At 32.5% G+C, this 17,474-nt stretch overlaps 1 protein-coding gene across 1 annotated transcript in view; it reads left to right on the forward strand.

The window, feature by feature from the left end:
- Positions 1–17,264, forward strand: part of LOC111046052 (protein seele) — a 186,507-nt gene extending 169,243 nt beyond the window's left edge. The window contains exons 3-4 of the mRNA XM_039443180.1: positions 15,503–15,709; positions 16,467–17,264. Of these exons, the coding sequence (XP_039299114.1) occupies positions 15,503–15,709; positions 16,467–16,604 (345 nt within the window). The 3' untranslated portion in view covers positions 16,605–17,264. The remainder of the gene's footprint in view (positions 1–15,502; positions 15,710–16,466) is intronic.
- The last annotated feature ends 210 nt before the right edge of the window (positions 17,265–17,474 follow it).

Consider the following 17,474-nt stretch of genomic DNA (forward strand, 5'->3'; position numbering starts at 1 on the left):
TCTGTTGAGATTTTTGGATAATCAGTAGCATGTGAATCTTCAGTAACAAGTATAATAATGCCAAAGTGATTATTCCTAACCAAGAATAAATAAAATAGAATGCCATGGAAGTGGAATTAAAAATATCATGCCAACTGAGTAGATATAAAAAGCCAGTCCTGGGCCCACCGAGGATGAGCAGGCATGTTCAGACATGTCTGGCTAACCCTTATCTAACCTAACCTATATAAATTTTTAATTTTTGATCCTTATCATGTCATGACATGTCCTATCCAATCTCTATGATGAGATAATAATATTTTTGAAAATAATTTTCCCCTTTATCAATTTTGCATGTCAATAGATGTTTAAGGCGGTAAATTCAAATATGAGATGTTCCATGGCTGATAAGCTACCAAGTTAAGCTCCATGGGCCTGGTACTCCCTCTGTAAGGGTGATCAAAGATCTTTGAATATAATTTTTGAGTTTTAAATTGGTTTACAACCGACCTAAAGGTCCACTCACCTGTTATCATCATTACCTGTGAACAAGCCTAGAGCTCATGTGGGCATCATATTCAGCCAGTGTTAATAAATAAGTGGGTGAGACTGTGGTAACCATGGTCACCATTTCAAATAGATTAAACAATGTCTATTTTTAATAATGTGATGGAAAAATTATCTAACCTCTCCACTTTATTGGTACCTACTATACCAAAAACAATAAAGTATTTTGTTTAATACCACCTTTTTATAATAGTGTCACAATTTGTATGAATTAATCTAATATATTATGTTCCATTTTGAATGTTCACTATGTGTGTATAGAGTAGGATAAGGTAAGTAAGGTGAAATAATCAACACATTCACTGACTATAGTATATGTTTTATTAATACATAGATATCTCAAATTACAAAACTATATCTATTGCTTACTAATTGAATTGATTACAATATGTTTCCCTCTTGGTCACCATTGTAAAAATGGTTCAAGCCCCTTCACTTACTAATTGAATTGATTACAATAAGTTTCCCTCTTGGTCACCATTGTAAAAATGGTTCAAGCCCCTTTACTTCATCAAAGTGGGGAAACATCAAAGGGGTATAAAAAGAGATATCCTTAATGAGAATATGAGATGAATGAAAAAAAATACAACTCTTCAAGACAAAATAAATCAGCATAATAACTGAGTCAAAGTGGGGAAACATCAAAGGGGTATAAAAAGAGATATCCTTAATGAGAATATGAGATGAATGAAAAAAAATACAACTCTTCAAGACAAAATAAATCAGCATAATAACTGAGTATTCAAATAAAAATATTTACAATAAACAAGGAAACTCATAAATATCTAACAATCCTGCTAGGATAATTTCAAAATATGACTTACTGTAGCATTTTCTCATTGAGAATATCCTTTTTTTTACAAAAATAAAAATTTACTCTGCTTTTAAAACAAAACAATACTTCTAAATAACACATTTTTCTTCAATTTCCTCAATTGAGACACGAATAAAGACTAACAATATAAACAAATATTTTTAAAAACTTAAATAACTTTTATAATAAATGTTTCAAATTTGAATTATGGATAAAATAATAGTAATTCAGAATGGCATCCATAGAAATGAAAATAAAACTTGGAAAATTGGAATAAACTTTGTTTTGTGAGAAATGAGGGGACATAATGGAGGAGGGGGGAATTGAGAGACAGTGACTACTCAATCCACCACTGGAGCTCTCATGGATGTGAGTAGTAAAGGGTTGGAATAGAAGAATAAATTTGTTACAATTCACAAAATATTTAAATATATACAACTATGTTTTGAGAAGATGTATAACATGTATAACTTTTCAAGGGTTATAACCAATTGGTACTGTTGATACAGCATCATTCAATATGATTCTCTTATCATCACTTGATGATAAAGCTGTTTTATTAATGTCCACTGTGTACACATGGTGTTCTTTGGATCTGATACAAGTGTTTATCAGCCTACTCTCCTCCTTCAAATTGAGGCAATCAAGGTAGTCATCAAACTTGATGCACTTTTTCAATGCAGCAGATTGAATATTTTTTGCCTTCTTTATTTCATGATCATCCTTTCTTATTGAATACATTTTCGCACATAGACCAACAAATTCCAAAATAAGCCTACTATTGGCCTCATCTTTGAATTTGCCCAATACTTTTTTGTTTGCTAGTGGATAGCATTGATGATCTTGTGGGTAGTCTGATGTGTCAAAGTGCTCAATCATTTTCAATATATCATCATAGAGATCATCTGTTGAAATTTTGTATAGGAGACTGTCTGTGTCTGTGAAAGCAAGCTTTATGGCTTTTGGACCATATTTTGGCAGCATTAGGCTACATCATAGTGAAAACTATACATTGTCATTTTGGAAGTGTCTAATACTGCTTGACCTATATATATATATATATATATATATATATATTGGTTTATTAAACAGAATTTTTTCTTTAGTAAATGGATAGCTGCTAGATTTTCACAATAAATGGTTCTATCAATAAACTCAGGCTTTCTGATCATTTTTTTTCAATCTTTCTACCACTACATACCAATTGCATGTTTATTCGATTCCTAACATTTTCCATAGTTTTCCCATACACTGAGTTAACATAAAGTTTATAAAGATCCTTTTCAAAAGCTTTTCGAGACAGAGTATGGAGTTTTGTATTATGTTCAATGTATGGTTGTAGCCAACGTGACTGTTTGAATCTCAACACACGATGAATTTTCACAATTTTTAATCCATGTTCAACTGCCTGCTTCAATGCCATGTAGTGAACTACATATTGCTTTCGGCTATTCACATGTGCACACAACTTTTTTTGATTATTTCCTGTAGATTATTTCCTTTTTTTGCCATTTCACTTCAAATAGAAATGGCAGATCACAATGGTCTTCATGAAGTGATTTTGGATATTCCACATCAACTTCAACAATGTAACCATATTTATCACCCTCTTGTGCATTGAGTAGATCATTTGCACTCAGATCAACCCACTGGAAGTCTCCAAAAGGCAGTGGTTTTGACATTGCCAGGCCATACAAATTATTACAATCTATGTATGAGATGAAAACACTAGCTGCAGTTGAATCATATGTTTCCATGTATTTGTTATTGGCTTTTATATGTCGGTGTGAAACTTGACACAAACCACCCCGTATTCCTTCCCCAACCATCATAATTTTCTCATAGTTAGTGAGAAGTTCCAGTTGAATGCCTGTAAATTGCAGCATTGCATCCCAATATAGACTAGGTAGAGTGAAATAATGGCATGGGTCTAACTTATGTGTCTTCATTGTGATGCTTCTAAAATTTTCAAACACATCAGCTAACAACAACACATCAGTCAATAAATAATGATCACTATATTGCCCTAGTGTTGTGAAACCAAATGTATTCCAAACCTTTGTTGCATGCAAATAATCTTCATCAGTCATATCTGTTTTTGTCAAATTTGAGTAAAACACTGATTTTTGAGGTAGAGATGTTTCATTCAACTTTTCCCAACTTGTTACATATTCATATGGGAACACTCCTTTTCTTGTAAGTAGAGGAATATGTGCTGTTGGAAAAAATTTTCTTATCTCCTCAAGATTGTGAAGGTTTCTGGCCAGACTGTCTAAGCTACTTGACATGAAATGGAATGAGTCAAGGGAGCATAGCTTGATAAAGATATGTACTTTTCTTCAGTGTTGGGAATGACATCTATTTGATTTTCATCATAACCTAACTCACGCACAATAAAGTGGCTGTCATATCCACTGAGATTTTGGAATATTACAGGGAGAAAATGTGGAGCTTGATACTTCAAGTTACAGCTATTATGTGCTGCTCCTCTGTATTTTCCTAACATATGACAGTGATCTCTTACTTTTACCTCTTCCACATCAAAGTGTTTGTCACACATGTAACATTTGTCTGCAGAATTAAACTCATCAATTTTATCTGGTGAAATTGTATCCATTGAGATTTTTCTTTTATATATTTCTGACACTTTTTCACCAATTCCCTTCAAATAGTTCAGAAGCACCTTCACAGCATCTCTACCTCTGTATGTGAATGGATGTGTTGGTAGACATGTATATTCCAGTGTTTGTTTTAAATATACACAAAAGCTCATGACCTCATGTTTGTGTGCTTCTACTGTGTATGAGGCAGCTGCATCTGGGATACAGCTTTGTACCGGCTTTAAAATACATTCAAAGTCACAGTATACTACAAAAGGCACCTTCAGTCCCCTATCCACATGTTCAAACTTCACATATGGCTTTGCATGTGGAAGATCAACTCTTACTGCTTTGTTGAGAAGACACATTTTAAAATGTTTCTCAAGTTTCATTTCCTTGGTTTCACCATGTTGGTCATCAAAATGACAAAAGCACCGTTTACATATTGATATTGCATGCTCATGTTTGGTTTTCCCACTTTGAACCAATTTCTCAAAGTTTTTAATAAATATATTGTGACTTGCCCCATCATTATTACAGATCAATAGAATATCTCTATGATCAATGAGTTCTTCATCAACAACTTTGAGTGGATAAACCTTGTGGTTTTCATCCAGCCCAAACACATTTATTGATATTTGATTTATTTTTTCAAACTTTTTTATCTCATGTAATGGAGTTGGATATGTGATGCAATCAAAGTCATATGTGTGATCAATGTTGGCATAAGATGATGCACAACAAGGATAATTTTCACCAACAAGTTTTGATAGAATGGCATATTGGAAGCATTTATTGTCATAGTTTTGCACATCAATATATGCTTTGCGACATTCAATTTCTTGAGGAAGTGGAATGTAAGTACTACCACCAAGAGGTACATACTTGTTTATTTGCAAACGAAGCCCATCAACTGCTAGGAGATGCCACCCACTTTTCTTCAGTTGTACTTCACTTAATTCAGTGTTCAATTTATCGAATCTTGAATTTAAAATATCATCCAAATCACTATCCCCAATCACTGGATGGTTTTTTGTTTTAAATGATGTATTGAGTTCTTCATCTAGTTGATTTATCATCATGCAGTCAACTAAGATGTTGAACTTCACTGTCTCACGAGTACTCAATGATGTTCTTAGCATTGCAATTATTTTTTGTTTCACTGCTTGTAGAAACTTAGGTAAGTCATGATTAATATCACATCGAATAAAATATGACTTGAGACACCCTTGAAAAGCAGTCTCATACTCATTAATACCATCTATCTTTTGGCTCAATTCTTGCCTGTTTTTGAGGAGGGAGGTTGGATCCACAAGCTTTTTCATGACGTAATAGATTGTGAATATTGGTGAAATTATACCCACAATGAGAGCATATACTACTAAAAACTTCATGGCATATATTTTCATGTCTCTTTGTACTATCAGGCCTTGAAAAAACCTTACCACATTTTCCACAGATAATATTCATTGCACTCTCAAAATCTTTATCATCCAAGAATTTAGAGCACATTATTTCATGGTGGTTCCTTGAGATTACTGAATCAAATGAATTGGCACAATAACCACAAATATGATTTACAGCCCTATTAAATTCTTCCTCACATTTTGAAGCATGTCTCTTCAAATTGAATAAACATGAGAAATCATGACCACAAAATTCACATTTCATGATGATAAGTGAATAGAATGAGATAAAGTTGAAAAGTAAATAAAGTTAGTTTATCTTTAAAAAAGCTTTTTAAAAATGAATAAAATCAACTGATATAATCAAATAGCCACTCACCAACCACTATTACCAACTAATCACAATAACTCACACACTGGAAGAAGTAGAAGTAATATCTGGATGAACACACTAAAAGAGAAGTACTCACTGTGAATGCTGCACCAAGACTGAGCCAGGAGATTTCCAACATTGTCTTGTATACTGTTGGGTCAAATCATTATCTTTGTTGCTAGGCAACAAGATAAGGGTCATGTTAATTACAAAACAAAATCTAATAATAGCCTTATCAGCATGACTTTCACAAAATCAGGTATTGGTAGGTCTGTTTTCAATCATCTTTGAAAAGTAATCTAATCACTTTGATAAGATAAGGGAGTCATTTGATTAAAAATAGCCTTATCCCATCAATTGTTATTTAATAAAACTGCATAATACTGGAAATTAATAACAAATACATGGAAACATATGATTCAACTGCAGCTAGTGTTTTCATCTCATACATAGATTGTAATAATTTGTATGGCCTGGCAATGACAAAACCACTGCCTTTTGGAGACTTCCAGTGGGTTGATCTGAGTGCAAATGATCTACTCAATGCACAAGAGGGTGATAAATATGGTTACATTGTTGAAGTTGATGTGGAATATCCAAAATCACTTCATGAAGACCATTGTGATCTGCCATTTCTACTTGAAGTGATATGTACAGGAAATAATCAAAAAAAGTTGTGTGCACATGTGAATAGCTGAAAGCAATATGTAGTTCACTACATGGCATTGAAGCAGGCAGTTGAACATGGATTAAAAATTGTGAAAATTCATCATGTGTTGAGATTCAAACAGTCACATTGGCTACAGCCATACATTGAACACAATACAAAACTCCATACTCTGTCTCAAAATGCTCTTGAAAAGGATCTTTATAAACTTTATGTTAACTCAGTGTATGGGGAAACTATGGAAAATGTTAGGAATCAAATAAACATGCAATTGGTATGTAGAGGTAGAAAGATTGAAAAAATGATCAGAAAGCCTGAGTTTATTGATAGAACCATTTATTGTGAAAATCTAGCAGCTATCCATTTACAAAAGAAAAAATTCTGTTTAATAAACCAATATATATAGGTCAAGCAGTATTAGACACTTCCAGAATGACAATGTATAGTTTTCACTATGATGTAATGCTGCCAAAATATGGTCCAAAACCCATAAAGCTTGCTTACACAGACACAGACAGTCTCCTATACAAAATTTCAACAGATGTTCTCTATGATGATATATTGAAAATGATTGAGCACTTTGACACATCAGACTACCCACAAGATCATCAATGCTATCCACTAGCAAACAAAAAAGTATTGGGCAAATTCAAAGATGAGGCCAATAGTAGGCTTATTTTGGAATTTGTTGGTCCATGTGCGAAAATGTATTCAATAAGAAAGGATGATCATGGAATGAAGAAGGCAAAAGGTATTCAATCTGCTGCATTGAAAAAGTGCATCAAGTTTGATGACTACCTTGATTGCCTCAATTTGAAGGAGGAGAGTAGGCTGATAAACACTTGTATCACATCCAAAGAACACCATGTGTACACAGTGGACATCAATAAAACAGCTTTATCATCAAGTGATGATAAGAGAACCATATTGAATGATGCTGTGTCAACAGTACCAATTGGTTATAACCCTTGAAAAGTTATACATATCACACATTTTCTTAAAACATAGTTGTATATATTTAAATATTTTGTGAATTGTAACAAATTTATTCTTCTATTCCAACCCTTTACCACTCACATCCATGAGAGCTCCAGTGGTGGATTGAGTAGTCACTGTCTCTCAATTCCCCCCTCCTCCATTATGTCCCCTCATTTCTCACAAAACAAAGTTTATTTTATTTTTCCAAGTTTTATTTTCATTTCTATGGATGCCATTGTGAATTACTATTATTTTATCCATAATTCAAATTTGAAACATTTATTATAAAAGTTATTTAAGTTTTTAAAAATATTTGTTTATATTGTTAGTCTTTATTCTTGTCTCAATTGAGGAAATTGAAAAAAAATGTGTTATTTAGAAGTATTGTTTTGTTTTAAAAGCAGAGTAAATTTTTATTTTTGTAAAAAAAAGGATATTCTCAATGAGAAAATGCTACAGTAAGTCATAATTTTGAAATTATCCTAGAAGGATTGCTAGATATTTATGAGTTTCCTTGTTTATTGTAAATATTATTATTTGAATACTCAGTTATTAATCTGATTTATTTTGTCTTGAAGAGTTGTATTTTTTTTCATTCATCTCATATTCTCATTAAGGATATCTCTTTTTATACCTCTTTGATGTTTCCCCACTTTGACAAAGTAAAGGGGCTTGAACCATTTTTACAATGGTGACCAAGAGGGAAACTTATTGTAATCAATTCAATTAGTAAGTAAAGGGGCTTGAACCATTTTTACAATGGTGACCAAGAGGGAAACATATTGTAATCAATTCAATTAGTAAGCAATAGATATAGTTTTGTAATTTGAGATATCTATGTATTAATAAAACATATACTATAGTCAGTGAATGTGTTGATTATTTCACCTTACTTACCTTATCCTACTCTATACACACATAGTGAACATTCAAAATGGAACATAATATATTAGATTAATTCATACAAATTGTGACACTATTATAAAAAGGTGGTATTAAACAAAATACTTTATTCTTTTTGGTATAGTAGGTACCAATAAAGTGGAGAGGTTAGATAATTTTTCCATCACATTATTAAAAATAGACATTGTTTAATCTATTTGAAATGGTGACCATGGTTACCACAGTCTCACCCACTTATTTATTAACACTGGCTGAATATGATGCCCACATGAGCTCTAGGCTTGTTCACAGGTAATGATGATAACAGGTGAGTGGACCTTTAGGAATTTTGTGAGCTTCAATTTTGTATGGTGTACAAATGTTTGTTCATAAGATGCATAGTTTTTGAGATATATGAGAAAAATGGTACAAACCACCCCCACCCCTTTGGCACATGGGGTAAGGATGAGGACTTTTGATATGTTAATCCTCTTACTATCCTTAGAAGAGCTGTAGAGTTAAAAAATGTGTTCCAAAACTTTCCCTCCATACCTTTATTTGAGCATTCGTTGCCTGCACTCATTCCTCAATATTTATATTTGTCAAATATTTTATTAAATGTCATTTTCAACTTGAAAAGCTGATAACCTTCCGGCAAATTTCTAAGTAAACAATTATTAGACGGGATACCTGTTGGTGGGTGGGGGGCGGCATTTGCCGATTTGCCCAGGGCACCAAAGTCCCTAGGGCCGTGCCTGAGGGAGAGACTATTACAATTGAACCAAATAAGTGATTTATGCAAATCTTCCTGCATCTTATTAAATAAACTCTCACTGTTTGCAAAACAATATGAAAAAGCAGTATCATCTGCTAATGATACAGGCGATCCATTAAAATTACCCCAGAAAAGATGGTTTATGAAGATCAGGAATAACACAAGGCCCAAAACTGAACCCTGTGGTAGTTGGTACTCCGATGCCCAAGACTTTCACATAACTTTTAGATTGCAAAGCAATCTATGATTGGCCAGCATAGCATTGCTCGAGGCAGTGCATTAACTTCTATCTGGTTGTATGACCGTCCATAAACAATGATAATGCTCTTGCATTTATTTGCATTGAGTCTCAAGCAATGTGCATTGGCCCAAATAATCAAATTCTGCAACTAACATTCATCACAGCAATAGAACCAGCAACATTGTCGGAAGGAAAGTGATTGTAACACACAAACAAGGTCATCAGCATAAATATGGTATGATATGTCATGGAAAGTAAAGGGAGATTATTCATATAAATGGAGAAGAGGAGCGGGCCAAGTATTGTTCCCTGAGGAACACTACAACATGTAACCACCCTGAAGAGAGAGAGAGAGGGTGAGTGAGAAAGAGACTAAGAATTACTGAGTGATAGAAAAGCTGACTATTCAGGTGTCCCATGTTTATTTGAATATGATTTTCAAACAAACATCATTTTAATAACTTGATGCGTGCTTGAATATTCGGATTGCAAAGACATTGAAAGAACGTATTATTTTAGAGCTTATATATTATATATAAATGTTCTTTTCTGGCCCATGTGTAGGCTAACATTGCTCTGTCAAGGCGCAATTCCTTAGCGAAGGCTTAACGACTCTAGCTCCATTGCCAGCAGCTATAACGGTCACAGTTACATTTTAATTTTATTTATGCAATTTTTCACATGAAATCACATGTTGAGAGCAAAACTCTAGTGATGTATAAAACGTCACCTTAATTTGAAAGAACTTATGATTTGTATTTATGTATTTATAAATAAATAAATAAATTCTTATTATCATTAAGCAACATTGGCAATAGACAAAGTCAAAACTATACTAACATTATACAAGTCAGAAGGTTATAAGTTAATGTAATTGAAAGTATATATGATATACATATATAAACACATAAACATAACTACATCTAAAGTAAGCCAAGAAGAATTCAAATATTCATCACTATACAAACAACAAGAATGAAAAGCTTTAAGCAATCAAGGAATCAAACCTCATATATGCAGTAGAACTCCAATAATCTGAACTCCGACTACCTGAATCGCCAATTATTGAATCACTTTCAGAAAAAATTTGTCCGAAAAAAGTCTAAATTGACGGAGATGTTTAAAAAACTGTGATTTTTATTTCTAAACTTGTACATAAGTACATTTTATTTATATTTAAAACATGTGAAAATATCATGCTTATTTCATTTAATTCAATAAAAAAATAGTGCAATATCAAAATGTAGCTTTTTCCTCTCCAATGGTAATTTTTTTAAAAAATCTCCAATTATCCGAATATTTGATTATCCGAATGGGTCCCGGTCCCCATTAATTTGGATAATTGGAGTTCTACTGTATTGCAAAGGCTACAGCTGCTAGCGAGTCGACGCTAAGGAAAAGGAATTACAACTTAACAGTTTTATTTTGGTCCATGTATAATATTTATGTTTAACAGTAGAATTTATTCAATTTCAATATCATAATATTCTTGTTTGCAATTTAATTTGAACAGCAAATTACTTTACAGTGTTCAACTGTATACCTTGCTATGCAACATTACAAATCATCCTATTACATGGTTATTGGTAAATCAAGTCATCTAAAATCTTATGAAAACATCATGATGACTCTTCTAAAGTTTGAAACTAATAATTATTAGGGCTTCAATTTATTTTTTCATTTCACTTACTTGATTTTGTGTGTATTTTTAAATGAAAACATGCGGTGGAGTAATTTCTAATAATGATGATGATGGTATTACTGTCTGTGTTTTCTCGAAATTGAAATTCATGTAATTTTATTGATATAAGTCAACTTTTTTCCAATTTATTAGAATTAAGATAGGAGAATCAGCCTTTTCCATGTCAATAATTTATATTAACAATACAGTACTTATATAGTGAGGTACATATCATAATGACAGTATTTGATCAACTTTGGTTTTGCTATCCTTGTCTATCATTCGACAAAGCCGGTGGTACTATCATTTTCTAGGTCCACAATGATGACAATTATGTTTTTGACAGTGTAGAAATATAATTATTTAATGCAGAGGATCAGCATCGCTATTCTTCTATCTTTATTCACTGCCATTATAAGGTGGACCACACTATAGTCATAGTTACTTAACAATCTATTCATGCAATTGACATTACTCCATGTTTTTAAAATTACTCCAATTTAATGTTTGTTAAGTTCTTCACATCATTCTGGTTTCAAATAACTTAGACTGAAATATGGTACTATAATTATCTTAATATCTTATAACCAAGTCTCTAATTGAGAAATAACTGAATATTTAGTAATTCTGATAAAAATAAGGATTTTTGCAAACGTGCACTACATGATTCAAAGAAAACTGGTGATTGAATCGAGTCAATGCAATGATTGAAAAAATGAAGGTGAGTGAAGCGAGCCTGCTGATCCTATTTTTGGATGATCCAGCCGGGGGTCCAGGGGTGCCCCCTGGTTAAACGGATATTTATTGAAAAATCATGTCAAGGATTGGGAGGGGAAGAACATGCTCCATCCAAACCAGATTCTTCTCCAAATTCCGATTTAGCAGTCTGTTTACTTATCATCACAAAGACTCTTAGTCCAAAATTGTAATTTTGAACTTGAGTTTTGTATTCAATGTGAATAAATCAATAGAATTATCAATAACTAGCTGGCAGGCTCTCTTCACTCGCCTTATCCGTTTAACCAGGGGTAAACCCTCTAAAAACGCTGGAGAACGCTTGGAAAATGCTGTAAATGCACCTGTATTAAGGTAATTCTGAAAGCCCCTCAAGACAACATTTCTAGACCCTTGCTCTTCTTCTGTACTAAATTTGAACATGATCTGTTCATTAGTTTTTGAGAAGATGTAGAAAACGCTCAATAACCTGGTTAAACGGATATTTATTGAAAAATCATGTCAAGGATTGGGAGGGGAAGAACATGCTCCATCCAAACCAGATTCTTCTCCAAATTCCGATTTAGCAGTCTGTTTACTTTTCATCACAAAGACTCTTAGTCCAAAATTGTAATTTTGAACTTGAGTTTTGTATTCAATGTAAATAAATCAATAGAATTATCAATAACTAGCTGGCAGGCTCTCTTCACTCGCCTTATCCGTTTAACCAGGGGTAAACCCTCTAAAAACGCTGGAGAACGCTTGGAAAATGCTGTAAATGCACCTGTATTAAGGTAATTCTGAAAGCCCCTCAAGACAACATTTCTAGACCCTTGCTCTACTTCTGTACTAAATTTGAACATGATCTGTTCATTAGTTCTTGAGAAGATGTAGAAAACGCTCAATAACCGACGATCTTGGGCGGAGCTTGAGCATTATTATACAACCTCCCAAAACAACACTTTTCTACAACTGCACGTGAAAAAAGATTTACATACTCAATTCTCCTCATAAAACAGCTTATTTCTGAGGAGAATCTACTTTTTCGCTCACTAACCATCTGTGTACACGCAGTAGATTTTCTTTATGCTTGCTAATCATTCGCACATGCACAGAAGAGTTTCTTTATGCTCGCTAATCAGCTGATGATAAGCAGCTTGCCAAAAGTAGGTCAGATCTTAACCTAAAAAGTCGGTAATAGGCGATGTAAGTGATGATGTAAGCTGTTGCTACGCCACCATTTTGGTTCCTAAACAAACCGGTGCTATGGAGAGAGAGCATGTTATTCAAATGGGACTAGAACATCACCTTACATTTACGAGTATATCAATGAAATAATAGATTTCTAAGAGTTGAGAATATTTTTTTTCAAGTTCTACACACTCGAATCAACTCTCAGTATTTATTCAGATCAAATAATTTTTTTTGGGACAGCCAAAGCAGAAAGTCTCACGAAGTAGAGCTTATAGTACCATGTCTGTAGTCTGCTATGGAAAACCTACCTGTAGAGAAAGTTGAAGTGCACTTTGAATTATTACCTAGAATTTCATTAGATTGTTATAAAGTTGTAATTTGAAAATTCATATGAATATATTCTGTTTTCATATTGTTTAGTGTAACTGTTAGAGTAGACTAAAGCTTAAATTTATAGGTTAGGTGTTTTGGTTTAGCCTAGGTACTTACTTATAAGTTTGGTGTTGAGGTTTTCTGAAGTATATAATATTGTTTTCAATTTACGTGAAATAGTAAGATATTGAATGAACTCGACACAGTAAAAAGATGTAGATGCTGGGACCACTAATCATGTTGTATACTTCCTACATTCTAACTAAACGGTGATGATGTTTACAAGAATTTAAAAGGGGTAAGTGAACATGTAAAGTAAAGCAAATAATTATGTATTTTATGTGCTACATTCACTGTAAACATAATTGTATTATTGTATTAATAATTTCACCAATGTAGTTATTCTAGATAAATTTGATTTTTATTAACAATAACATAACCTAAAAATGTAGTACAGAACTTATAGAGGCGAGCTAGACCTTGGGATTTTCAGGAAATCTAAAATAAAATGGTATGTAGCCTGCCTTTTCACTGTAATGTTTAGAGTCAGGAACAAAGAAAATGTTCGTTTGCTTCAAACCATTTTCATTTGTCATCGAAATGAGACTGTATACATTTTCAAATAAACATTTCTAATGTGAAACAGCAGACTGTAAAACTTCCAGCATATGCTGTGAAAGTAAACTCATATTGAAAACAAAATAATAATTAAAAATTTCATGTAAGAATTCATGTGGCACTTTAACTTTCTCTTCAACAAGGCTTACCAAAGCAGCCTACATACATAGTACTATGCACTACTTTGTGAGACTTTCTGCTTTGGCTGTCCCAACAAAATTTATTCAATCTGAATAAATACAGGAAATTGATGATTTGAGTGTGAAAAACCAAAAAAAATATTCTCAACTCTTAGAAATCTATTATTTCATTGATATACTCGTAAATGTAAGGTGATGTTTTAGTCCCATTTGAATAACATGCTCTCTCTCCATAGCAACGGTTTGTTTAGAAACCAAAATGGCGGTGTAGCAATGGCTTACGTCACACTTACATCGCCCATTGTATGGTTTACCGGTTCTGCAGCCATGATGGATAATTGATATCAGTGAAGACGAATTATTATTAACTCTGCCAGATATAAGTAATTTAACAGGTTTGTGCAGTTGTAGAAGAAATTTTGTATGTAATTCGAGCATAATGCTTCTTTATCGTTCTTGCAAAATTATAGCGTCATGTGATAATTGTTTTGTGCGAGCAATAAAGTCACGCATTATGCTCTTAATACATAAATAGCTATTTCATACCTCAGCTGAGCCTATGTACCAAAAATGCTACCATAAAACCGCTGGAAAAACTCAGATTTTTGGTTTATCTTTGGAATTTCTTTCAAATCCGTTCTTAGAGCGCCTCTAGATGGCCAACTGAACAAACCTGCCAAATTGGAACATATTTGGTCCAATAGATTTCAAATTCTGTTGATTGTAAATGAATCAATGCCATTTTGCTTTTATATATATCGATAGACATTCACTGATATTTGAAAGGTACCTACCTATACAGATTGTTTATATTGCAGATGATGCCTACATGAGATTTTTGCTAGTGTGTGGCTAATGGAAAATGTTAGATAAATGAAAAGACTTGGTAGGCTTTTCTCCAACCACAGATCTATTAAAAAATGAGATATTGGTTTCGGTTTTTACACTATACCAATATCTGTTGGACTCTTGATAATGGTGTAACATCTGAAGCCGGTATTTGATTTTCTAATAAATCTGTGGTTGGACAACTTCTAGTATTTTAATTCATTGTGTATGACTACCACAATATCACCTTCACAACTACTCAGGGTTAGGGTATGAAGGTTATTTTATGAGATGACGTATGAGGGATTGGAAATCACAACCAGGTAGCGCCAGCAGACTGATGAGTTTATTATGTAACCCCATACTATATACGTTTACAGTAGTTATTATTTAATACTTCTTCTGTGTACAGTTTAATACTTTTTCTAGTAGAAGGTTAATGGAGAGGATACCCTTGGATATCCATTCCAAGAATGGACGTTTATATGTTGAAGTTCTCCCATTTTATGAAAATACAACACCATATTATAATTCAAATATATTCAATTTTGAAGTTGATACTTAATTTAATAAAGTGGTTGTAGATTGTTGAGTCACAAGAAAAAGATCACGATTACTTCTATAAATCTATAGTAAATGGATCTGCATAAATTAATCTAATTCATCTTTCCAGGTTGAATTCCGTAGATCAGAAGTATTTCTGATTGAATTGATGGAGAGCGTGTGTGATAAAATGGAAGATTATGTGAAAGCAAAACACAAAACAACAGGAGAAATTGTTATTTTTCCTTTAACACTGGAAGGCAACAAGATGAATCCTATCATATCTGAAGTTGATATCATTCAAGATCCTGGCCTCAATAAGAATATCAAGTTATATGTGAGTGAAATATGTGCTGCATGAAATTAACTTTAATATTACTGATTCTTCTATTTCACTAATCTTGGCTCCATGAACATTTCTATAAAAAACAAGGATTTTTATGAAAAAAAAAATTGAAAAATGCTTGAGTTTCAGTACTAAATTAGTTGAACTAATCAAGGTTTTTATTCCATTAACTTTCATTGCCCCTATATTTTAAATTTTGTTAAAATTTGGCCTAAATTAAATTACCCCTTAATAATCCAACATTAACATTTTTATTTACAAAATATGACAATAATCAAATTAGTCAGTTCATATTAAGCTGATTAAAGGTGTACATTTTTCATTCCATATTTTCATTTGGGAACAAACAGGTTGATTCAAAACAAATATCATTCTCTATAATATTAAAAGATCTTGGTGTATTTTTTCTATGGATTTTTTTCTCATTTTTCAGCTATAAAATGAGCCTCCAAGAGATTGCCATCAAGTTTTTAACCTCATTGTATTAAAAGTGAAACATTTTCAAATAAACCGTAGCACATTCAAGAAATTATTAGTTCCATTGTGTCAAAAAATTTTCAAGTACCTGTGCAAAAGATTTGAGAGATAGAAATATATCACTTACTCAAAAACAATGCGAATTCAAATTTTATCACAGACTACACAAATCACTTCCCAATACAATCAATTATATGAAGAATAATAAAATATGTGTCTAAATATATTTCCATTTTTTTATGCAAGAATTAATATTCGTGTGTTTTTTCAGTGTGAAGAAATTGTTGAGACCTATGATGAGGAGGTAATAAATGTATTCAAAATCGAAAATGATATCTTTGTCAACGAATTTTGTTCAGTATCAACAAGTCTCTGTCAATCAGCTGGAAACGAGAAAGAAGAACTTTGACTTCAAGTCTGTGACTAAGAATAGAAGCACTGAAACCCTCATGCTAGAGGAATGTTCTACGGTTTTGGTTTTTAGACAGAATAATTATAAATCTATTATATTAGAGTACTCTAAGTTATGTAAAATTAGAATTTTGTTTTTAAAATTGCATCTATTGAATTAATTCAATAAACTGAACTTATAACATTTTTGTGAAGAATACTAACTGAATTTTACATTTTTGCGAATTATGCCCACACAAGCTTGAGACTGTAGTTACATAAATTAAACTCTTGATATTTCAAAGTATTCCAAATATAAGAATTCCATTCTTTGTATAAGTATTCCAAGTCATGCTATAATGCCATTTTGAAGTTTGTGATACGGTATTAATAGATGATATGATTATTGATTAAAGTATAATTTATGGGTCCAGATAATAACCTGAAACAACTGTATATTTGGATAGTGATGACAATAATTATCAATTACAATCTAATATAGATCTATTCTCATGTAAGAAATAATAGTTGTCGTTGAATGTAATCGATCGATGGAATTAGGCTTGGTACATTAAAAATGTTGTGAAATATTTAATGTAGATAATAATGTGAAAACTGATTTTAATATTTTCTGAACGTCGATTTGTGCCTAATAAAAGATAATTTGATTGACCAAATGTTTCTAATATAAATATAATGAATAATCGGCAAAACTACCTACAATCCTGCATGCCTAATCTTTAACTGTATCTTTAACTGGCCCAAGTGCTGAGGTACAAAAATGATTTTAACACTCACCGAAAGCAATGCTTGAGCAGTCTCTGCTGGATCTGTAGCTGCAGTTGGGTCGACTGGAACTCGAGGATTGAAGGAATCCATTTAAAACGAA

The sequence above is a fragment of the Nilaparvata lugens genome, chromosome X (genome assembly GCF_014356525.2).
Source record: "Nilaparvata lugens isolate BPH chromosome X, ASM1435652v1, whole genome shotgun sequence".
Classification (NCBI taxonomy): Eukaryota; Metazoa; Arthropoda; class Insecta; order Hemiptera; family Delphacidae; genus Nilaparvata; species Nilaparvata lugens.